This window comes from Dipodomys ordii, unplaced genomic scaffold (genome assembly GCF_000151885.1).
Source record: "Dipodomys ordii isolate 6190 unplaced genomic scaffold, Dord_2.0 Scaffold32, whole genome shotgun sequence".
Lineage (NCBI taxonomy): Eukaryota > Metazoa > Chordata > Mammalia > Rodentia > Heteromyidae > Dipodomys > Dipodomys ordii.
In genome coordinates, this window is record NW_012267248.1 from 15,640,773 (window position 1) to 15,666,590 (window position 25,818).

At 35.1% G+C, this 25,818-nt stretch overlaps 1 protein-coding gene across 2 annotated transcripts in view; it reads left to right on the plus strand.

Moving 5' to 3' along the window:
- The window catches only part of Map3k7 (mitogen-activated protein kinase kinase kinase 7), a 62,154-nt gene that overhangs the window by 19,620 nt on the left and 16,716 nt on the right, over positions 1-25,818 (plus strand). The window contains exons 3-12 of one of the 2 annotated variants that reach the window (XM_013016602.1): positions 938-1,024; positions 2,471-2,609; positions 3,694-3,818; positions 6,585-6,713; positions 9,549-9,679; positions 11,317-11,398; positions 13,690-13,820; positions 14,300-14,429; positions 16,908-16,988; positions 25,378-25,442. In XM_013016602.1, coding sequence (XP_012872056.1) covers positions 938-1,024; positions 2,471-2,609; positions 3,694-3,818; positions 6,585-6,713; positions 9,549-9,679; positions 11,317-11,398; positions 13,690-13,820; positions 14,300-14,429; positions 16,908-16,988; positions 25,378-25,442 — 1,100 coding nt within the window. The remainder of the gene's footprint in view (positions 1-937; positions 1,025-2,470; positions 2,610-3,693; positions 3,819-6,584; positions 6,714-9,548; positions 9,680-11,316; positions 11,399-13,689; positions 13,821-14,299; positions 14,430-16,907; positions 16,989-25,377; positions 25,443-25,818) is intronic. The other variant, XM_013016603.1, reaches the window with a different exon arrangement.

Genomic DNA, 25,818 nt, shown 5'->3' on the forward strand with positions numbered 1-25,818 from the left:
TTGTTCTCTCTTTTTTTTTTTTTTGTCGGTCATGGGGCTTGAACTCTGGGCCTGGGCGCTGTCCCTCAGCTCTTCAGCTCAAGGCGAGTGCTCTACCACTTGAGCTACAGCGCCACTTTTCTCTTGTTCTCTTTTCTATGAAGAATGACATGGCAGATGTATGGAGCTGTGTAATTTATGGCATTATTTTGATCGGCTATCTTATTTTTTAAAAATTATATTTATATTTAAAATTATATTTTAAAATTATATTTATATTTAAATTTTATATTTTTTAAAATACTGTTGTATCTTACGCAAATTATTTGTTCCTACTCTTTTAGGAAAAGAATACATTGGAAATGTTATTTTAGGCAGTCTTACTCAGTAACTTCATCTTCTCTTGATAGCCTGTAGTATTAGAAAAATCTCCCAAGATCTTGTGATTGTTTTCATGTTTTTATTGCCATTTTTAGTGGGCTCCTAGAAGACAAGGCCTTAGGTCATAAGTTCCTTTTTTCTTTTAGTGGAGGACAGGTTTATATTGTTTATGGCTTCAACGGCTCGATCTATCATGGTAGAGCATTTCACATCATAACAGATGGGAAACAAAGCTAAGAAATACAGAAGGTGACCAAGGCAAGACAATCCTCAGTGATGCTCCCCTGTGACCTGCTTCCCCCAATTCCTACCTTTCACAACTTCCTAATAATGCCATCATATTATAAATTCATTAGGATATTAATTCATTCATTAGGTCAGAGACCTCATGAGCTAACCATCTGTTGAAACACTCACAAACCCAGGTATTTTTCAATCTAATTACATAAAAACTAGACATAGGTACCTTTTTTTAATTCCCTTTTGTGCCAGTGACATGATAAAGACCAAAAGAATGATTTTAAGCTCATTAATAACCTCACTGGTTGAATTCAGCTACCTTTGGCAGGGCTTTAAGATGTTATAGCTCTGGTTAATTTCAATATGCGTTTCCTTCAGGTGTGCCTTGTGATGGAATATGCTGAGGGGGGCTCTTTATATAATGGTGAGTGTCATTAGACCTGTCTTATCTAGTTTACTTTGAAACCTTCTAACATAAATTGTATGTTATTTAATGTTCTTCACACCATCCATTCCCAAGAAAGTTATTTATTTATTTTTTATTTTTATTTTTTTTTGGTCCGGTCGTGGGGCCTGAACTTTGGGCTTGGGCGCTGTCCCTCAGCTCTTCAGCTCAAGGCTAGCGCTCTACCGCTTGAGCCACAGCACCACTTCTGTTTTTTTTTTTCTTTTTTGCTTATGTGGTGCTAAAGAATCGAACCCAGGGCCTCATGCATGCAAGGCAAGCACTCTACCACTGAGCCACCTTCCCAGCCCTATTTTTTAAACTACAAAAGAGTAAAAACTAAATAAGAAAAATGTTATAACAATGGTATGTGAAATTTAAAAATTGTAAATTTTCTCAAGCAATAGTACTTTTTATTCTACAGAGAACATTTAAGCAAAGTAAAATTTGTTGTTTTTTTAAATATATTTTAAAGTATCTTTAGACTTATTTAGCTTTGAACTTCCTACTTTTAAAACTCTGGCTCTACTTCCATTTCACTCCACTTTATTTTGCTTTCATTTCAAAAGCTACAATTGTGAAAACTCACTTCACAGAACATTTTAATTGTAAAAGCAAAACTTCATGCACCATTTATTACGGTTGGAAAACAAAGAGGTTTGTTTTCTTTTCTTTTTTTTGTTTTTATTTTGCTCATTCTGGGACTTGAAATTAGGGCCTCAACACTATCCCTGAACTTTTTGCTCAACTACGTGAGTCAGAGCTCTACTTCCATTTCATCTCAGAGACTTTCCTACTTAGGCTGGCTTTGAGCCATAATTCTTAGCTCCCAGTTTCCTGTATTGCTACGTTTACAGGTGTGAGCCATTGGTGCCTGGCAGAAAACAAAATTCTTTGGTCCTAAAAATGCTGTCCTTTTATATAAATGTATTATTGTGTCATAAACAAATTATATTTTAAATTTTTCAGTTATTTTTAAGTTAACATTGTTTTAAATGAATGTTGGTATTTATTGCCCATATGTTTCCTATTGTTAGTGCATATCTAGTATTTCATTGTGGAATTACTAATTTTTGGCTTCAGTACAACTGCAAACATCTAGACAGACTCATCTTGCTTATGTACTATTTTTCTGCAGCTCTCTTATTTGTGTGAATGTCTGCTTATAATTTAGATCAGTGTGTGAAAGACATCAATTTGAAAGATGATGGTAATGTGTATTAATTTTACTGGACTGGCAGTTAAATGACAGTCATTAACTATTTTTACATTTTTCCATCTTTTTATTTAAAAATGAATTAAAAGCACTAATGGGCACACATGTAGAAAAGTACTCAGTCATGTGTTCTGCTAGCACTTGCATTCACATCGTATCTTTTGTTATATGCAATAAAGTTCTTTTTAGTTTGTGTGTCTCTTTTGCAGTGCTGCATGGTGCTGAACCATTGCCATATTACACTGCTGCCCACGCGATGAGTTGGTGTTTACAGTGTTCCCAAGGAGTGGCTTACCTTCACAGCATGCAACCCAAAGCTTTAATTCACAGGGACCTGAAACCACCAAAGTAAGTTCTAATGCCACATTCTACCGCCTGTTCTCTTCCTAATTGAAAGTAATTGTTACACATGACTTTTCTTTTTCCCTCTGGCTTATTTGAGAAAGTTTTACTATTTATTCACCTTCATCATTTAGTCAGTTAGCCTAACTGGAAAGCCTTAGAACTTATGTATATATATAATTTATAATTGACTCTCCATTTAACTGCTGCTGATTATTACTATAGCACTGTTACCCTTCTTTTTTTGTCATCAAAAGTAAAACCTTCTAAGTAAAAGTAAGCTACTTGGTAATTATAGTTGATACAATAATTTGACCTTAAGTTGAAGTATCTTCACAATAATAGAAAATAAAATGGGGGCCATTGGGCTGCAAATGGAGTATGTTGTTGTCAATTTGAGCTGCAACAGGGAAAAAATAAACTATTATTTTTCTTCTGTATTTGTTTATTTTACTTTAGCTTCTTCAACTAGATTCTATAATGTTAATTATTTTTAAATAATATGATTAAACTCCCATTTTAGGACACTGTAATGTTTACCTACAAGACACTTTTTAAAGCCCATGTTTATTTTAACCAAAAAAAAGTTCAGTGCTGGGCACCAGTGGCTCACGCCTATAATACTAGCTACTCAGGAGGCTGAAATCTAAGGATCGAGATTCAAAGCCAGCCTAGGGAAGGAAAGTCCATGAAACTCTTATCTGTAATAAACCACCAGAAAACTGGAAGTGATGTTGTGACTCAAGTGGTAGAGCGCTAGACTTGAGCTGAAGAACTGAGGGACAGTGCTGAAGCTCAGCATTCAAGCCCCACAACCGAAGGAGGGAAAAATGTTCAGGAAAGATAGAGACATCAAAATGTTCATCTGCAGGGTCCTTAAGTACTTCTAAATTGTGGACAATTAGTTTTTACTGAATTCCTCTGAACCATTAGGCTGTTACAGTGAACAAGTAACATTTCATAGTGAAGTTTCATCATAGCAAACATATTGTTTAACTCTTTTCTATCTCCACAAATGTCTCTTTTTATAGAATTAAATATTTGCTTTGTGCCTTTTGGTTGATTGATTTTTTTTTAAATTTTTTAACAGTTTGCTGCTGGTTGCTGGGGGGACAGTTCTGAAAATCTGTGATTTTGGTACAGCCTGTGACATTCAGACACACATGACCAATAACAAAGGGAGTGCTGCCTGGATGGCACCTGAGGTGTTTGAAGGTATATGACAAAAGTATGATATAACTGATAACCTATAACTCCTTGTGAATATACTATATTTATAGACTGTTCCTCTTTTCTATAGCTTTATTTCTTCATAATACCTAATTATAATATATACTGAAGCCTAATAAACCCAAATTTTATGACAAAATTTAAATATTATTGCATATTCTATGTAGATTCATGTATATACATAGTTATTGTTCGTAGATTCCGTAATTGCAAAACTACCCACTTGCTAAAGTTTTTTGCAGCCCCTAAGTCAATATGTATGAAGCTTTCCTGATTATTTATAGACACTGCACATGCTCACAACAATAAGCATTTTGAGTCACTGAACACATATCCCGGTGGGAAGTCAAAGAATGTGATGCTTTGCCTTCTTAATTTTTAGTCTGTTTAGAGCCCCTTTACCCCTGTGTGATTTTTGTTGGTGATTTTGCTTTTCAGAATGGCCTCAAATGTAGTCTGCCTAAGAAGAAGAAGGTTGTAAATGTGTACCTTAGTATCTGAAAATGTATCTCTTAGATAATGTTCTTTCAGGCATGATTTACAGTGCCATGAGTTCAACATTAGTGAATCAGTAACAGATGTTAAATAATGTGTCTTTTAACTGTAACAAACAAAACAAGGTTGTATACTGACTCCCTGACAAAAATTTCATGACCAGAGGCACACAGAACACACAGCCCTGTACTTCCCCTAGGAACAATGATTCATTGTTCACCATGACTCAATGAAACCTAAGTGACAACAAAAATGTTTTTCTATCTTTTATATTTTTTTCTACCAATTAAAAATGAGCAGCCCTGAGACAACCAGTTTCCAACCTTAAAAAAAAAAAAAAAGAGCCCTAAAGTAAAAAAGAATGTAATTCAGGTATAAATAGCAAACTAAGAACTAGAAATAATAAAAAGTAGACTCATCTTTACTTTGTTTTATACCTCCATTTCTCAAGTTCTAAAAGCATAGTTCATTTGCTAAGTTTCTCTACAGAAACATCAAATTATCTTTTAAATAAGAGAATTTGAACTGAAGGTGAGTTGATTTATATTTTAGGAACTCTTAATACCCACCAAAAACAGACTGTGGTTATGATTTTCGTCTTTTATTTTTTACTTTTTGTGAATTATGTTGTTTTTAACCATCCCAGATGCAAAAAATGTTATTTAGTCACTTGAATAGTTATTTTACTCTAAAATTCAGATAAGTGACTACACAAGTAGGTGTTAAATCAATACAATTTAAGTAATACCTTCTGTTTCACACACAGGTTTTATATATATATATATATATATACACACACACACACACATATATATATATACACACAAATTTATATATATATATATGTAGACATATACACACACATTATGTTTGGAATTTTTGAAAATCATTTACTAAGATTCCTTTTTGTGGACTGGGAAGGTGGCTCAGTGGTAGAGTGCTTGCCTTGCATGCATGAGGCCCTGGGTTCGATTCCTCAGCACCACATAAGCAGAAGTGGCGCTGTGGCTCAAGTGGTAGAGCACTAGCCTTGAGCTAAGAGCTTAGGGACAGCACTCAGGCCCAGAGTTCAAGCCCTACTGCCCTCCCCCCCCCCACACCAAAAAAAAAATTCATTTTCGTGAGCTACATTGTCACAGTGCTCTCCTGGAGAGCAAAAAAGATTTGTTTATGCAGAAGAGTAAAAATTACTCTTGTCTGACACAACGAAGACCAGACTCTTAGGCTATATAAATCTCTGCATTTCTGAAAGAAGTCACTTGTGCTCAGATGAGATTATAATGCTGTTGCAATACTATATTGTTGTGTATTGCTATCAGTGTATGATTACTCATTCTTAGATAAGTTGGCTTTGAAAGATGTTTTGTGTAGTTAATTTTGAGGACTTTTTGGCTGGTTTTTTTTGTGTTCCTTTATCCATCAACGTGGTAATTCTGTGAATTTTGCCACATAATCTCTTTACTCTGCTGAAATTTCTTATCCAAAATTTTCATTACTTACATGTTTACTTTTAAGTTTAAATGTTAAGAATTTAATATTGAAGTAAAAGCAACAAAAACAGAACCATCTTTTCCTTTGATACTGGAATAGGGATCTGTCAGAGAATGGAGGATTTTATTTAAGATGAGCAAATTACATAGCATAGGATTTGAACTCAGTAGTTCAGTAGTAAAGTATATATGCTTTGAATTTTGATATGATTTGATCACCATCACTACAAACAAAAAAAATTACAGAAAGAAATGTGCACATTTCTGCTCCATAGAAAGTATGGGTCTACATCCATAGAAAGAAAAGCTGTGGCACTTTATGAAAAAGTAGAAAATAGCTGACTTTTAACTGATTTTCTGAAGTTGTGTGTGTGTGTGTGTGTGTGTGTGTGTGTGTTGTGTGGCACACATGCTCAGCTTTTTCATTCACATCTGCTACTCTACCACTTGAGCCATGCCCCCAGTCTGGCATTTTGTTGGTTAATTGGAAATGGAGTCTCAAGGGTTTTTCTGCCTAGTCTGGCTGGCTTCAGACTAAGTAGTAGAGATTACCCAGAGCCAATGGCTCTGGGTAACATACTTGTAATACTTAATTTATTTTTAAATATGTGTTTCTTAAAGATTTAAGGTACTTCAGAAGGAGTAATTTCTTAACTCTATGGTCATACCTTGTTTTTGTTTTAGCCATTCTTAAAATTTACCAAAGCAATTGTTTCTGTAAGTCATATAGGAAAATGTCTCAAGCTTCTGCTGCTTTTTTTTCTAGGTAGCAATTACAGTGAAAAGTGTGACGTCTTCAGCTGGGGTATCATCCTGTGGGAAGTAATAACACGTCGGAAACCCTTTGATGAGATTGGTGGCCCAGCTTTCCGCATCATGTGGGCTGTTCATAACGGTGTGTAAAAGCAAAATTGTGTTTCCTATTTGGAAGATTCTTCTTGTCCTCTTCCCCAAGGAAGACTTATTTATCTGTTACATTGAAATATGTAATTCTAACTGGGCTTGGTGGCTCATGTCCATAATCTCAGCTACTCATGAGGCAGAAAAATAGAAGGATTTGGATCAAAGTCAGCCAGATCAAAATGTTAGTAAAACTTCATGTCAATAAAAAAAAGTCAGGCATGGTGTTCAGCTATGTGGTAGACATAAGTAGAAGATGGTAATCCCAGGTCAGCCCAGTCAAAAATGAGACCCTTTATGAAAAATAACCTAAAGGTCAAAAGGCTATCACATGGCTTAGGTGGTAGAGTGCCTGCCTAGCAAACATAAAGCCCTTAATTCAATGTCCTCTCCACCCCTCCCCCACACCTCCTTTCTATTTCCAGTCTCTGTTCTGAGCCCCCAAGTCCTGCAGGGCAGTGCTAAACAGTCTTGGTCTCCCCGTGGGAAAGAGGGCATTTATTGGCTGTGCTCTGATTAGGGAAAAGACATCAGTGCTTATCCAGAGCCTGTTGTCTTTTGCTTATGTATGGAGAAGGATTGTATTATACTCTGGAAAAAACAAATATATAAGTAAGGGTCATGTGATAGAACACACTTACAAATAATGCCAGTTACTTTAGAGGTGGAAACAGGAGGATCATGTTTAGTGATCAGCCCAAGCAAAAAGTTAGTGAGTCTCATCTCAGCCAACAAGCTGGGTGTAATTGTGTGCATCTATAATCCAGGCTATGCATGAAACAGGAGGATTGAAGTCTGAGGCTGTCTCCAGACAAAAACTCAAGGTTTATTCCCACCCCCAAAAAAACTAAAGCAAGAAAAGCCTAAAGGTGTGGGTCAGTTAGAGTACCTGCCTAACAAGCACAAGGCCCAGAGTTTTAAAACAATAAATTTCTTGTGTCCTTAAGATAGTTGGCTCTGTGGTTCTTCTGTAGTCTCTTTCTCCTGGGGAGGCGAGTGCCCCATCAAGAAGAGAAAGAAAAATTGCCAGTAGAGTTGTTACTTAAAGAACACAAAATGCTTCACTATAAATTTAGAGTTAAGCACTGTTTCCTCGTTTCACAGATCAGGAAACAGATCTTGAGCTTTATTACATGACCTGTCTAGGGTCAGAAGATTGGTAATTGGAGAGCTGACTCAAATCTAGGTTTTTCAGACTCAAGTACTCATATTTTTAAGTCATATTGACTTATGGGCTGTGTTCTTGAATCCCTGTTATCCTTTTATAGTGCTAGTAATTATTCATGTGATGTTAAAATGCATTTTTTGGGGGGTGGGGTCAGTCATGGTGCTTGAACTCTGGGTCTGGGCACTGTCCCTCAGCTCTTTCACCTCAAGGCTAGCGCTCTGCCACTTGAGCCACAGTGCCACTTCCAGCTTTTTCTGTTTATGGGGTGCTGAGGAATTGAACCCAGGGTCTCATGCATACAAGCCAAGCACTCTACCACTGAGCCACCTTCCCAGCCCTTAAAATACATTTTCTTCCTTAATAAAGTTACCCCATGCTTGCTTTGGCAAACTCTTTATAAAGAAGAATTATTTTGCTGACATTAGCATCCATCTGTTTTCTTTAACTTCATGGTAATCAATCCTGATGAATGCATTATGCTGCACTATTCCACAAGTGATGAAGACAGAGGTCTGCCTATTTGGGTCATTCATAGACTGGCCAGACAGTACCATCCTCTAGCACCCTCTTGGTCATTTTCCTAGCTTCCTTTTCCATCAGTGATGTTTTTGCCTGTGGTGTCACTACAGACAGCACTAGAGCCTAGATGAAGACATGTTGCTTTCTCATCTCTCCACTTGTCAGTAAATACTAAATGTCAATGAAGTGAGGAGTAAAAACACTAACTTTTTCATTGATTAAATTGCATAAATTCCATTATATTTGAAGCCTTTTAAGTGGGGACATTACCAATCATGTTATAGGCTTAATAATTGTAAGTTGGCAGTTTTCAACTAGTGAAGTGATTGATTTACCACAGTCAAATGGTCTGTTTCCCACAAAAGACTTAGTTGCAAGTTGCTACAATACCTTATTAGCTGACTACTTTTTGATAATGAGAGATGGTTTTTAGACACATGTTTGCAATTTAACAAGTCAAATATTATGGTTCTCAATCTTAGTATTATAATAAGGTGTTGTAAATATTATAACTTTTTGAAAAGTGTACTTTTCATGTAATCCCATTTTTTGCATGTAATCCCAGCTACCTGGGAGGCAGAGATAGGATGACTGTGATTCAAGGTTAGTCCAAGCAAAAAGTTGTTAGCAAGACTCTATCAGCCTAGCATGGTGCATGCCTATAACTCCAGCTATGTGGCAAATATTGATAGGATGATTTGCCACAAGCAAAATCACAAAAACCTGCGGGCATCATGGCCGAGTTCAAACTCTAGTACCACAAACAGAAAAGGGGGGCAGGAAAGGAATAGTGGGAGGACAACAAGGGAGAAGGTAACAATGCTCGACAAGAAATGTATTCATTGCCTAACTCATGTAACTGTAACCCCTCTATACAGCATCTTCATAATAAAATAAAATTATAAAAAGAAAAATAATAAAAAGACTTATCCTTTATGAAGCTATACATGGATAGATTAAAGAGCAAAGAAAAAGTACTTTCCATGATCAGTTTTTATATGTATGTATATTTATATTACAACACATTTTAAATAACAAGATGTATTATATAAATACTGCTTTGGAAATGCATATATTTTTTTTAAAAAGTGTAACATCCTTTGGGTAAATGCTAGCTTTTCCTTCTCTAATTTTTAATTATAGGTACTCGACCACCTCTAATCAAAAATTTACCTAAGCCCATTGAGAGCCTGATGACTCGTTGTTGGTCTAAAGACCCTTCCCAGCGCCCTTCCATGGAGGAAATTGTGAAAATAATGACTCACTTGATGCGGGTATCATCCTTCTTTTGAGGGGCTTTTGGTTTAGGGGGATTAAATATAAATTGAGTTTTACTACTTTCTGCTTTCCAAGCCTTTCTGCATTTTCCAAGTTAACGTAGTCATTTATATTGTATTAAATCAGAAGAAACATTTTTTTAGAAAAAAAATAATTGAACTTGTTTGTAATGAAAAGGTTTCTGGACTTACTGCTTTTTGTATAGTACTTCATTGTAGACATATGTGTTTGTTTCTGGACCCATTACTCATCTGTAATATGTGGGAAACTGAATTAGAAGATACTGAATTATTTTCTGATAACTGGGTTAGATGATACTGAAAATCTTCACAAGACATATATTATGACTAATAATGCTAAACTAAATTTTTAATTTTCTGATTGATTTTCATCAAAAGTCACCTCATTTTTCAGTGCATTAGAAGGGTTGCATTCTCAAATACATTTATTACAATGAATTTTGATAGTTGGGGTTTTTTGTATTTTCAGGTTTTTCATACTCCAATAAAAACCTTAAGACTTTTTTCTAGAACATATGGAACATTTTAATTTCAAAAGAACCCTTTTAAAATAGTGGTCAAAATTTTCTGTTGTACAAATCAAAACTTGGGGATTAGTTGAAGTAGTTAAGGCTTTTAGTGTTTGGAACACCACCAGAAGCCATCATATGATAACCGGCTTTAAAAAAGTTTGTGTATTGATGAGTTAGAACTTCTTTGCCAGAAGAATCTTGCACTCTTCTAAAATACAGACTAAGCATTTCTTAAATGATCAAAGGTTTAGTTTCAGTCAATTGAAAATAGCCTAGACAAAGTAGCTTGAACTGATTAAAGTTCACCTAAAACTGTGAGCTGTATAAATTGTTCACCTTTTAATTATATTCACATGTGTTTTGAGAGTAATACTTTTTTCCTAAGTTGTAATTTTTTTGGGGGGGGTCCGGTTGTGGGCCCTGAACTCTGGGCCTGGGCACTGTTCCTCAGTTCTTCAGCTCAAGGCTAGCACTTGAGCCACAGTACCACTTCCGGCTTTATTCTTTTTGCTTATGTAGTGCTGAGGAATCGAACCCAGGGCCTCATGCATGCAAGGCAAGCGCTCTACCACTGAACCACATTCTCAGCCCTGTAATTTTTTTATCCATCAAATAATTTCATATTGTTTCCAGCTCCTCAAAGCACAGCCATAATTTTATCTTCTCAATATTGAACTTATTAGTCATAGTAATTATTGTGTTATACCAATCTCAGTTACCAGACTAATAAATCATTGCAACAGTTTATGTCACTGTTAGGTGAACATCAGTGGTTATCACAATTATGAGGAATGATATATTCTATTTCATATGTTCCTCTAGAGAATATGGTGTTTTCTTCAAGACTGTCTAGACTCCATGTAAATTAGATGCTTAGGTAGGTACATGACATTGTCCACAGTTGGCTTTCAAAAGGGAGTGTGTTATTATCATCTTTGTAAAATCATAAATTTAATACTCTCCAAGTTTAGAGTATTTCTAAGGAAAAAAATCAAGTAGCATGTTTGCTGCATAAGGTCAAATGTACTCTTAAACTTAATTTTAATAGGATTAAACCCACATAATGGGAATTTTAATTGTGATTTGCTTTTTTACATACAGTACTTTCCAGGAGCAGATGAGCCATTACAGTATCCTTGTCAGTATTCTGATGAAGGACAGAGCAACTCTGCTACCAGTACAGGTAAACTGTTTTTAGAGGTGTTCTCTATTCCCATGAAATTATAATCAAGAAGCAACAAATGATATCCTAATTTACATTTTAATTCTTTCAATTCCTATGATTGACTGTAATTTGAGTTTCCAGGTGCATCATTCTTCATGAAGCTACCTAGATTAAAAAATTGCTTGAAACTGACTTTCAAGTTAGTCTTAAATTAACTTGCATAGTTAAGTCTGAAAAGATTGGCTATTGTATTGCTGTAAATATTCTTAATTTGAAAAACAATTTTTACATGGACAGTACTAGTTCAAATAATACTAGAAATTGTTGCAAATGTTAGAACATTTCTTGATTACAAACACCCTACTTCCTGGTTTTCTTCTAAAAAGACATTTATGAAGCTGTGTTTCAGATAGAAGTTCCTCAGTTTTCTAAAATATGAAGTAGTAATGAGAATTGGTAGTTTGTAGTCATGATAAAATAACTTAGGAAAAATGTACTTCTCAAAATATAGGCCATTATATGATTTAATTACGTCTAAAGGTATAGGTCTATATATAGACACACACACACATACATGCATGCATATATTTATCCTAAGCATACAATTTCACTTTTATTGTTAAATATTTTTATTAATCTGTATTCCCTGTTCCCTTACAAATAGTTGTAATTGTTTTAAGCTGCTTTACTGTTTGACCAGTTATTCTTAGATTTCACTGAATACCTTTGGGTTGCTCTGAATTCTAATGTGAACATCTCTAGAATTCTGTCATTTGCTTATTCCCTTACCATCAAATCCTCCTTGTTTCCATATTGCAACCTTCATCCGATGGGTCCTTCTACCTTTTTACTGACTCTCAGCCCTCTTAGATTCTTTTTTCTTCATCTGTCCACTTCATTCTGGCCACCTATTGTACTCGCTTGGGAGCAGTACTCAACTGCCTAGACTCTTTCTCAGACTTTTGCCTGGCTAAATCACAAGCCTTATTAAATTATCAACACTAATTTTACTAATTGGGCTGTTCCCATACAGCTGAATGCATTTGAGACAACACATGTTGGCTATAGTCTATGCTTAGTTAGTGTTTCTGTACAGTTGTACTGTACTCCATCTCCTCTTTCCTAGCTTACTTAATTTTATATATTAACCTCTCTTGAAATTTCAAATCCCCCTCCACTTTTCACTTTTAGGTGACCTTATTTGCTATTGAGAAAAATGGAGTAATCATAAGATATCCATAATCTCCCTTCTGTGTCCATCTGTTCTTTTCTCTTGTTATCATGGCTAAACTACCTCCATCCTTTTACCGAAGGCAAGTTTACTGCTTGTTTAAACCCTGTCTGCTTTTCCAAGCTTAATTTTAGCCTTTCTACTGTGATCATTCCCAGAGCAGATACAGTCTGTATTTGCATTCACTAGTTTCTTTCTTGCCATTCTCTATTGCATCAGTTCTACCCAGACTTTTGTTTTACTCCTAGTCCAGAATTGTTCTTGTTAAGGTTACCAGTTATCTATATCTATATTTTAATAATTACTCTTAATTCTCATTTTATTTGATATAGCTCATTGCTCTCTATAGCATTTTCTTCCGTGGTTTCTTAGATACCATCCTAGCCTGAGTTGCATCTTACATCTCAGGTCATTTATTCTGGGTTCTTGTTGTATAGTTTCTCCTTTTTCTCTTCTTTTTCCTCCCAACCCCACTCTCTGTCTCTCTTCACTGGCTAGGATTTAAATCCAAGATTTTGCTTATTCTGGGCAAGCACTCTTACTACTGAGCCACTCCCCCCACCCCCCAAGTTAGTTCTTAGTTTTCTTTGCTGATGATTTCTCATCTTTTCAACTTAAAAATAAATATCAGAGTCAGAAAAGGCTCAGTCATTGGCTTTTTCACCTATGTCCACTTCTTGGTAATGCATTCTACTATGCCTTTATATATCATCAGTTGCTAAGCTTTTTCTTCATCTTCTACCTTAACTTCGCACTGATAAATCCAGCTATCAACTGAGTTCCTGGTACAACCTTCAAGGATATTGATTCTCAGGTCTTCCTCATCTTTTAATTGCCTTCAGTTCTATAGCTTGGGGTAAAATCCATGTTTTTACTATTTAGAAAACTAATTGATAACTGTTTGGATCATCTGTGAGTCTCATTTTTAAATAGGCTTGTTTTAAGTGTCTTCATTATGTGAAAACACTTTTATTTCCATTCGTGTCTTGTCATCTTTGAAAAGAATTTGAATTACATGCTAATCGTTAAGGCATTTATTTTTCTCAATCTCTAGTTGTACGTGTTTCTGATTTCCTAGGCTCATTCATGGACATCACTTCTACAAATACCAGTAATAAAAGTGACACTAATATGGAGCAAGTTCCTGCCACAAATGATACTATTAAACGCCTAGAATCAAAATTGTTGAAAAATCAAGCAAAACAACAGGTTTGTAATGTTATTAAAAGTAAAATTGTATTGGTACCTTACTAGTAGTCACAGTCCTGCATCTTCCTGAAGCAGACAGATGAGTTTAAAGATAGGCAACTGAGATTCTCCTGCTGTTTTTCACAAAACTAGTTGTTTCCCCTTCTGATAGTTATGCCTTTGCCAAATTTGCTACTCTCCCTGTGGTCACAATATCTGACTTTAATAAGTAAAAATGTAAAACGAATATATTGTAACTTCATTATCCAGTTAAATCTGTCATTTAATTCTGTTCAGATTTGTTATATTTGAAGAATTGATTCTGTCCAGGTTGAGACATTTCATTAATCATTGGGGTATTTAGCTACCTTTCATAAAATAGTACCTAAGCTTTCCCTCTCTTCCCCTTAGCTAGGGAACTAAGTTGGCAGGGATAGGATCCTTTCCCTGGGTTGTTCAAGAGGAACCCTGTAATTCAAATTGACCTCTAATTTTGACAGAGTGAATCTGGACGTTTAAGCTTGGGAGCCTCCCGTGGGAGCAGTATAGAAAGCTTGCCCCCAGCTTCTGAGGGCAAAAGGATGAGCGCTGATATGTCCGAAATTGAAGCCAGGATCGCTGCGACCACAGGTAAATAGCAGCTGCTAAACCAGAAAAGTTTCAAAAAATATATATAATCCTTTGGGCCAGGATAGTTGGGATTGTTTTAGTAAAGATCTTAATCTTTTTTTGTCTTATACATTTTAAATCTGTAAGTAGGTTTACAGTATGCTTTCTAATAATAACTTCTAATTATAATTTTATGTATTTATCTCAAATTCTGAATAAGGAAAGTATAATTTTCAAATGTTGTTTGGATTATAAAATATATCTTCTTAGCTTTTTTATCAAATGTAATTCTTTCTGCTCATACCTGTACTTAAAATCTAAGTAAGAAATTGAAATGTGGCTAAAAGCAGAATGTTTGCAGGGATTTTGAATTATTCTCTACTAGGTTTTTGTGCTGAACTAGGATAATTAAAAAAAAAAAAAGCTAGCCAAAAAATATGCTTCAGCTCTAAATAAGATTCAGTTGTGCTGTCTGTTCTTCCTTCCTTCCAGATAGCTAAGCTGTTTGTGGTTAATTCATTTAATGGTGAAATAAAAGACAGTGATGTTTTTATTGGATCTTGAAAAGATTAGCATTTATATTCCATTTTGTCAGTTCTTAAAATTGTTCATCAGAGATTAAACACAAAATTGTTAGTCATAGATCAGCACAAAAAAATTACAGTGCATTTTATTAACTAAGTGACCCAACAACCTTTTCTAGTCAGGTTTCATTTTAGTCATCCTCATTTAATTTGGGTTGTTTGGCTTTATTGAGTTTCATTTTTTTCTGATTCTCCCCAGGGTGGAGGGAAGCTGACTGTGAAAGTAAAAAATTTTTGTTCTGGGGAATGTGGAACTGTATAAAGAAACAAACAAAAAACCTTCCCATAATACCCTACTCTGAGATAAACACTTAAATGCTTTTATGTATTTGCCTCTAGACTTTTACGTATATATTTTTATGAATATAATTATGTGTATATTTGTGTGACATGTGTGTGTATGTATATATATATATATATATAATTTTTTTAACGAGGATTTCTTTTTTAGGTCTCGTTTTCTCCATTGTTTTTCCTGGGTAGAATATTCTAATTGTATGTGGAGTTCTTTAAGTAGTCCAGGTGGACGTCATGCTATTCTTGTCTTTAACTAATCTTAATCACTGATTTTATCAATTACCACTAAAATCCATGTAGAACTGATAATTCAAAATAACTGTCTATAACACAAGCTTTTATTTTTTACACATAAAGAAGATGGGAGGTACACTCCATGGTCATCAGACAACTGATCTTTTTCTTCGTGTCATAATCCCTATTGTGTTCTTTCTTTATGGTACCTTGTGGCTCAAAAGCAGCAGTTTGGTCTGAGTCATTGCCAAATTCCAGGGAGCAGAGAGGAGGAAATAGGGAAAGAATGAAGGGACAGTGGGGCTCTTTGAAGGAGCTTTTCCTGACAACTTCCTCATTCATGGCAGTGGCCTGAGTAACATGGTTAGATCACTACACAGAGCTTCAAAAGAAGAAAGCATTTTTGTGGGGAAAATGCTGTCTTAAATAAAACCAAAATTCTGTGGCTAAAAAAAAACCCACAGATTGTCAGACATAGCAATCTGCCACAGGTAGATCTGCTAAAGAATTAGCAGTTTCTGCTATAGGTAGATCTATAAAATCAATCAAGTTGAGCAGAGGCCACCAGCCATTGCTAAGCCCTCTGATCTTCATGAGTCACAGGTATTTCTGTGAAGTGGAGTTAATGAGCTCTTTTCATAGAGATGGACCTTCACATTTCGAGGGATTTTCACTATAAATGTCAATCAAGATGGACTTTCCAAATACTGGTACTCTTAAGACAGACGGTAGTATTATAGCAGTTTTATATCTTTGCTAGCATTGTTTTCTTTAGTCAATTTGTAATTATTCTTTATAGAATAATATTTGGCTAGGTTTGAGAATAACCACACATTAAAATGACCTTGTTTTCTCTTCCTATATGTAGGGTAAATGTTATTGTACATACTTTTACATTTATATTTTGATTCAATAACTTGCTTAATCACTGAATTTTACTTTATAGCACTCTCCAAGAAATACCTAATTTTAAAGTCTATTCCTCTGTTTGTGTAATTTTAAAAAATGTAGTAACTTATTTCTTAATAACTCCTCTTTTCCCTTCCACTTTTCCTCTCCTGCCCTCATTACATATCATTGGATTCACTTAGGTAGATTATTTCTAAGAACACATTGGGAATTTAGCTTTATCATTACCCTAAGGCTTTGTCTTTTTTTTTTCACCTGCTAATTAAATCATCATGTGATACTTCTTGTATTGTTAGTTGTTTGCTCTTTAATCATGCCTTTCTTAAGCATGAATAAAAAGTTACATAGTTCTGCATGCCATTCTGCATGAAATGTTATTAACTATTTGTCAACTATTCTGTTTTTGTAGTTACTTGTTTTTCATGTTACTATTTGTGGTTGTTTGCATGTATACCGTATGTATGTGTTTTTGCAGCCTATTCCAAGCCTAAACGGGGCCACCGTAAAACCGCTTCATTTGGCAACATTCTGGATGTCCCTGAGATCGTCATATCAGGTATCATAGGCCACCTAAGCTGGTCTAATAGCTGTGGGACCGGAATAATGATCCCTGGTACTCTTAAAATGCTTCTTGCTCCAATTTTGATAGGACATGAAAATCAGTACCTTGCATACAGTAACTAGGTAGACAGATTGGAAATATTTAAACTGACATGAACTTGAAAGATGACCTCACATCTCTATTGGATACATGAGCCTGAACATAATATGTACCTTTTTTGCACCCAGCAGGAAGAGGAAATGACCATTCAAAATTTTCTATGCTCTTTGTCTCCTTTTCTTCCCTCAGTGACTCCTTTATGTACTTCCTCTAGTCTTTCTGTCCCACCTCTTTCTATTAGCAAATGGAGTTTGCTAAATGCAATTTTGTCTTAACCTCAAAAACAGAAACAAAGTAAAACAAAATGGGATTTTCTGTTTTGTAAGATATCTTGTCAAAAATTTAAAAACACATATAAAACAAATAATTGAGCATGATTTTCATCTGTCATCAGAGATCTCACAAATTACGTTTTTATACCTAATTTTCATGTGGTATTTTATTGCCTCAATTGTTAAACAGCTTCAGTATCTCTATGGTAATCATTTCATAGATTAAAAGTCACTGTTTTTAGTTAAAGCTGCGATAGCCTTGAAGTATCCCAACTTCCTGGGGCCAGTGGGACTCAAACCCATGATTGGCAAAAGGAGTCACCAAGCACTCAAGTCAATATGGCTGGAAGCCTTTTATTAGCCATGTAGCGACTGTCTCTAGCTGCAGAGCTTCAGAAAACTGCCCCGTTTGCTTTTCAGGGGGGATTTGGGTTTCACATAGGTAATGTTTACCAAAGCAAGCAAACAAGGTTACAGAAGCAAAACATAGTCTTGAGTCACAAGAGCATAGGCAAAACATAATCTTGACTTGGTCAGCATGACCGATACTATCAATGCTATTAATACTATTGATACATGGTTACAAAAAGTCAAAACATATTCTTGTGTTGTAGAAGTCAAAACATAACCTTGGTTGGGGTTATCTGTTTTACAAAAATTTTTTTTATTATAAGCTCCTGACTAATAAAGCAATTCAGTACAGCTGATAATAAGCCTCAAGGTTTTCAGTGGCCTTTAGCAAAGTTTGTGGTAAACTGCAAAGCTGCCAGTTTTGTCAACTTGAGTGAGGGAGAGGTGTGCTTTTACTTTTAGCAAGGATAGAAAAGGCTTAGGCTGACTACTGGCCAGTTGACCTGGAGTTTCTCTCTACAGAGGGGTTCTGCCTTTAATATTTGGCCTATTTTTAATAATCAATAATTTTGTTCTATTTTTCTGATTTCATATGTTATAGCATATTGACCATTTTTGATCAATATATTAATTTTATCACTTACCTTTCTGCTTTAGGTTTTCCTCCTCCTCTGTCCTTAAAATTTTAAGAAGGAAATAAGTATTTTCCACCACATTCATATCTGAGACTTCAATGCATTCTTCAGTACTCTGTACTTTGTGTGTGATTATGGTACTTTAGCACAGTGTTTATACTGTGGTTAACATCTTATGATTATTTTTCTCTTAATCGACAGAAGCTGTCTATTAATTATTATTGGTTGTATATCAATAGTTCTAGTTCTGTGTTTCACATATTCAGTGTACTCTGCAGGGAATAGAGAATCTTTGTTCTGCCAGGGGCCATTTGGATATTGATAGCAGTGTTTGAGGGCCATACACAATTATCTAAACAGACAGACAGGTTTCTGCAACTCATGGGAAGCATATAAGAAGCATATGTCTTGTACCAAATTATGTAGCAGTCTAGGCACTCCCTATCTTCATTTAATACGTCAGTGTTTATGAAGTAAATGAGCAAAACACTATTGAGCATCTTTCGTAGTGAGGGACTAGGGTGCAAACTACAATTCTATGAGCCAATTTTTTCATACAAAGTTATTTTGTATTTTCCTCTATCAAAGTGGTCTTGTTTTGTAACATTGTCAATATTGCTGTTCAAACAGTAGTGTTAGCCCATTTCTCACATACAATTTTTATTTATTGAGAAGGGCTGCTTTACAAATAGACAAAGTATTTGTAGTCATTTTTCTTCCATAATGAAAAGTATACATCAGAGTGAATGATACTCAGACTAAAAAAATGGCAGTACTTGAACTTACAAACTGCTAAGCTATACTACTTCAAATGTTTGAGAGAATTAGTCAAGAAACATTAGACCGTTAGCACAGTATTAATGTATGTCTTATAGGTAACCAGTAAAAACAAAAATTTATGTATGACATTATGGCCAAAACTGTAAGAAAAAAATGGGGTGGAGGGGAAGGGAAGAAATGCTTGCTTACAACTGGCAGAATCTCATGGTGTTGAAGTAAGCAGAGGCAGGGATGCTACTTGACATCCTGCTAAGTACAGACAGCCCTCATATCAAAAAATTTACTGGTCCAAAAGGTTAACAATACTGAAGCTGAAGTAAAGCTGGTGGGAGGCTTTTTGTAAGACAAGTAGTTTCCATAGCCTTAATTGACCTTCACTCTAACTATGTAATTAGGTTATCAGATAAAATTATAGCTATTTTACAAGCGAAGTACTTACATCTGATGATGCACAATTAAGTGCAAATTATCAATAAATACATATGGCATTTAACTAATTTCATTTGTAGAAAGTTTTGCCAGGTGCTAGCAGTTGCTACCTAAGCAAAGCCAATGTAAATATGAAAGTTTTTTGCCTGGGATTTAGACCATTCTCACTACAATTCTCCTGTTGGAACATAGTAAATTCACTAATTGGAATAGGTTTTGAAGCAAGAAAATGGGTTTTCTTAAATGTTTTCCATTAAAACTTGACTTTTAAACATAAAGTCTTTCAGCCAGTATATTTTTATTATACTTTTGTTTGAAGAAAAGAGAATGGGTGACAAATTATTAAACAAATGTTTGTCTTTTTTTTTTCCCTTTAAGAGGATAATGAAATACAGATCTTAGTTTTGTTTGGACTTTCTTTTCTCTCATGTTTTGTTTCTTTTAATATCACTTTCTTTTTTCTATAAAATGAGATAAGAATTGTGAATGAGAAATTATATCATTGGATACAATATCTAAATTTTACTTTTCTTTTAAAAAATTCCATTGTCAAAGATGAATAAGTGAGATGTCTGATATATACATAATCAAAATAAGAAATGACCTTTTCTAGATTGAAGAATAAATAAGAAACTAAGTGAATTTTATCAGTTACCAAAGAACAGCACTTGTGCTCCAATCTTTGCAAATAGTTGGTGCACCCCAGTAATCAGCTACGATTATAATGCATGTCAGATTCACTGGGAGGTCTGGAATGTGGCTTAGTGGTAGAGTGCTTGCCTAGTCCTGGATTCAATTCCTCAGTACCACATAAACAGAAAAGGCTGTAAGTGGCGCTGTGGCTCAATAGTAGTGCTAGCCTGGAGGAAAGAAGCTCAGTGACAGTGGCCTTCAAGCCCCAGGACTGAGGGGAAAAAAAAAAGATTCACTGGGAAAAAAGTACTATTCCCCATGCATACACACAACTTGTAAAAGGTCTCACTGAAACACTAAGCTTCTATACTTCTTCCCATTCTAATATAAAATTAGTTCAACACAGTTTATACTAGCTTGATTGCTATTATAAAACAAAATGAATTTCCAAGCTGCAGTATTGTGATTTTAATAATTCTAAATTTATTTCTCAGTTAAGACTAAATTATAATAATTGATTGCATTTAAAACACTTGAATATTTTCTGATTAATTTTATTAATACACATTGCCTTAAAGTGCTACAACTTGAAAACTTTGAACAGTATAACTTAATTGTGCCTTTTTAGTCATAAGCCTAAAATAATATGGCATAACATTTAAGAGTGATAGAAGCCAGGCACCAGTGGCTCACACCTGTATTCCTAGATACTTGGGAGGCTGACATCTAAAGAACATGGTTTGATCCCAGCCCAAGAGGCCATTATCTCCAACTAACCACAAAAAGCCATTAAAGGAACTGTGGCTCAAATGGTAGAGCACTAGCTTTGAGTATAAAAGCTCGGGAACACCACCCCAGACTCTGAGTTCAAGCCACAAGACAGGCACTTAAAAAGAAAAAGTGACAGACATTGGAGGATTTTCTTAATGTTTGTAAGGATATGATAATGAAAATTGAATATATGGATGATCATGAGGAAGTCTTATTGCAGTATATAAATTGTTTTGCCTGGAAGACTGAATTTAATATTTATTGTTCATAGTAACATTCTCAAAGCTGAAAAGAAATCCGAGGGTTTTTTTTCTTTTTATTCAGTGCTGGGGTTCCAACCCAGATCTTATGCTTAAGTGCCCTTATGATTTTAGCTATGCTTAGATCTTTTAATTGAAAAAAAAAATCCAGTGTTCACTTTTAATGTCATTTGAAACATTTGGCTTTTATTGTTTTATCAAGAGCATGTTGAAGCAGTAAAATGGATTAATAGAATAAGAAAGCCAAGACATGTTCATGTTTAACAAAAAAAATAGATGGATAGCTAGGTTTCTGATGCTTATATGTTACTTTCCTTTTTCAGAAGTTACAGATATCTCAGGTATTGATGGAATGAGGAGGGCTTTGTAGTACATCAAACAGCTAAAGACAGAGATGCCTTTCAGAGACACCACAGCATTATTTTCCTTTCTCTTCCTAGGATGACAATATAACCTCACATTGTGTGTGGTCCAAGAACTAGTAGAACAGCTATGTAGACATGATGGATCATACCTCTAATCTTAGTACTCAGGAGGCTGAGGCAGGATGATCAAGAGTCGGAGGCTAGCCTGAACTGTCCTTAGTCAATTCAAACATACTTCGCGAGGCCTTGTCTCAAAGATCAAAAGAAGTATCCATTTCTTTCACCAGAAGTATGTGAATTATTAACTATTTCCCTTTAAGTAGTGAAGCATCAGAAGAGACTAGAGAAAATGGAATAGGAAGAATTGTTTCCCTACAGATAATGTCATTAGAAGTTATAAACGTTGGATTAGGGATGATACTGGGAGCCAGAGAGGCACTATATAAAGATAGGCTATACCTGTTTCACACCTCATAGAATTTTTTGTATGTTTTATTAAATTGGATGCTAACTAACTTTTAAAAGGTGGATTTTTGCAGTCTCTTCACCATATTGTAGGCTACCAAGATTATTAATGTTTTTTGTAATCTGAAAATCAGGCTCTAAACTAGTAACACTGGTTTATTACAAGGTGCACTCACCAGATAGTAATTGTTGCACTGCTTTGATAAAATTTTTAAAACTCACCTGAAGGTTGCCTTCTAAGGAAAAGAAGTCGATTTTTATCAAAATTAATAGTTGAATATAAAATTTGTGGCAGGAAAGAACATTTTAAAATTATATCTCCAGTTTATCATGCAGTAATTTAATACTGCAATGTATAACATCGTACAAAGTTTTTAATCATATTTTTACTAGTCCCAACATGAATCTCTCAATTTCCATCAACGTGGGTAAGATAAGTTTCTAGGAAAACTTAATTTTTAAATGAGGAGAGTTTTTAGGTACTTAAAAAAGAAGTGTTAATGTCAGAAAATATTTAAATCAGGGGTTGGGAAGGTGGCTCAGTGGTAGAGTGCTTGCCTTGCATGCCTGAGGCCCTGGGTTCGATTCCTCAGCACCACATAAGCAAAAAGAAAAAAGCCAGAAGTGGCGCTGTGGCTCAAGTGGTAGAGCGCTAGCCTTGAGCTGAAGAGCTGAGGGACAGCGCCCAGGCCCAGAGTTCAGGCCCCACAGCTGGACTCCCCCCCCCCGAAAAAAGAAAATATGTAAATCAGTTTTCTTAAATGAGTGAGCTGTCTGAGATATAAGCCAACAATTTTTGCATATATTCTATGATGGCTTTCAAATCCTTGATCAAGAAATCAGTTGTAGGAAATGGTGCTGTGGCTCAAACGGTGGAGCACTCACCTTGAGCTAAAGAGCACAGGGATGTTACCCAAGCCCTGAGTTCAAGCCCCACAACTGACAAAAAATAGAAAGAAAAGAAAAAAAAATTATTGGTACTTAAAAGAGCAGTTTCTCAGAAGAGATGAGTTCTATCTAAATGACATTCCTTTACTCCTTTCTTTTTAGGAGGATGAGGGAAGATGTGTAGCACAGGCAGGCCATATGAAGTATACTTCAGTTCCTCCTCCTTAAAAGTCACGTCACATTTTTGTCTATTATAAAGCCATGAAAGTTCCAGAATCTGTTATCGAATAAAATACAGGACATTTTCAGGTGTCAGATTCCATGATCAGGCATCTGTTTATATCATATTGCCCTCAGTTTTCTCTCCCCCCCTTTTTTTTTACACTACCATGTGTAGTAAAGGTTTGCACATTATCAGAGATTCATAAAAATAATAAATGGAGTGCAATTTCTGAATTATTATGCAGTTGCAGAAAATTCAGAATCACAACTTTTAAGAACATACCCAGCAATTTTCATTCACAATAATAGGAGATTGATTTATTTTACATTCATATTTCAGAATTGTTTGACTTTTAAACTTAGTATTGGAGCAACAAGTATTTGTTGATTGCAATCCTTCTTTGCTTTGTCTGAATCATTTGCCAGATGGTTTCTGCCATGGATATGCTAATTAAAACACATTGCCTAATATTGCTTGCTCTGACTCATGCTATAGCTGGCAGATTTCTCATTTTATGACATTTGTTAACTGTCAGCTCTTCTTTACCCTGCTTCCTTGAAAGTTTTACTCTCCTCTCCTCTTCCCCTTCCCTCCCCTCTTTAGTCTTGAATTCATTTTTGTTACTGTGATGGTGATGTAATGGCTTATAGACACTTGTGCTGGGTGGTTTCTCAGATTCACAAATGCTACTGATCTGAAAAGAGAATTCCAGACACTTTTATAAGACTGTCTCATCTACGCTAATTTTAGAATGAGTGTGTTAAATGAAATGTGCCTAAAATTGCTTATTAGTCATTGTAGGAGGTATCCTTTTTGTCCTTGGGAAACAAGAATCATTAAAAGTATTCATAAAGATATCTTAGTGTATCTGATTCAGTATATGCACAGTTTGTTGTTTTAATTTGTAATGAACAGTTGGGATTTTTTGGAATGAAATAAAATTTGGAGTTTATTTGAATGCAGATTCTACAAAGAATTCTAAAGCATAGTCTAAAATGGAAGAAAGTAATGCTTACTTATACTTTCAAGAGTAGCTATGAATTTTACTTTTTATATTCACTATACACATTATTGCATTAAAAATTCTTACTCCATTTAAGGTCCATTTAGGTTTGTGCAAAACAACTAAGTCACATGGCTCAAGATGCTAAGTTATACTGTTTTTTAAAATAAGATTAAAAAATATATATACCAGGGTCATACACTATACTTTATCATGATTTGCTCATGGGACCACAACTATGAGAGAGTATGTTCTGGGAACTTCTCACTAATTAAGAAATTACATAATCTAGCTTTCAAAGTCAAAAGAATTTTGAGTATTGTGTCAGCTGTTACTAGGTATTTTGGTGTTTCCTTTTAAACAGCTGATCTCTCATCTTAGAAGATACTGTGTAAACAGCCCTATTCCCAAATAAAGGTGGTGAGTGAAGCTCTTCTTTAATTCATTCTACTTTGTTGAAGACTTACATGTGTAGGATTTTTTTTTATTAAATTAAGTTCTTTAAACTATGATTAATATAGAAGTTCCAAAACATGGTATACATAATAGCTCATTTTCACAAGCTGTGTATTTGAGAATGGAAAGAAAGTCATTCATCTCTGAGAGGAAATTGAGCTGTTATACACACATGTTGAATATTCCTTTCTGACAAAAAGTAATAGGATTAATTGTGACTCCATGTAATAAAATTAAACCTAAGCATCCTTTTTGGCCCTATAAGAAGATGCTACTGCCCATTAAAATCAGTTGTCCTACAACCTGCTGGCTAACTTGCTGTAAAAACTGTAACGTAAGGCCCCTGAAATAGATGCCATCATCACCTCAGCCCCCAAGCATTCATCTATTTAAACACATGACAGAAGATGGTAGAAGACAGCTCCATAGCTGTTCGTGTGCTAGGAGTATTATTGTATTAGGACATACATATGCCAGCAACTTTTGAGTTAAAGCATCGAAGCACTTTCTCTCTCTCTCTCTCTCTCTCTCTCTCTTCCCCCCTTGCCTCCCTCTGTGTCTGTCCCTCACCCTCATCCCTCCCTATTTCTCTCACATTAAAAAAAATTTTTTTTACAATAAACTCATTCTTTTCCCCCACAAGCAACTTATAGAGATCCAAGGAGCACCAAATTACAACTTTCTGTTGTAGCAATTACACCCTCAATACTTATTTGAATAGGTTTCAGTGTTTTACTTTTTATTTTTTAAAAGGCAACGGACAACCAAGACGGAGATCTATCCAAGACTTGACTGTTACTGGAACAGAAACTGGTCAGGTAAGACATCACATTCAATTTCTTTGCCTATGAAGACTAATGATAGAAATTAAGAATTAACTGTAAGATATTTTGTGAAATTAGTTTATTAGTTGACCTAAAAATATGGTGGAGAACCTCATTGGCACTCACATACGTAATGAAAAAGGAAGTATAGCTACTATAATTAATTTTACAAAAGTTAGGGTAATTTGCTTGAAAATGCATGGGAAAGTAAGTTATTCAGTAGTGCTCGTTATACATGATTTTCACATGTCTTAAAGTATTTAGTGTTGTAGTTTAATAATTTGTCATGGGCATTGTTCCTTAGTGTTACATCCTTTTCCTGATGAGGGGAATAAATGTTTCCCCAGTAAGATGCCCTCCTCTGGGGTCA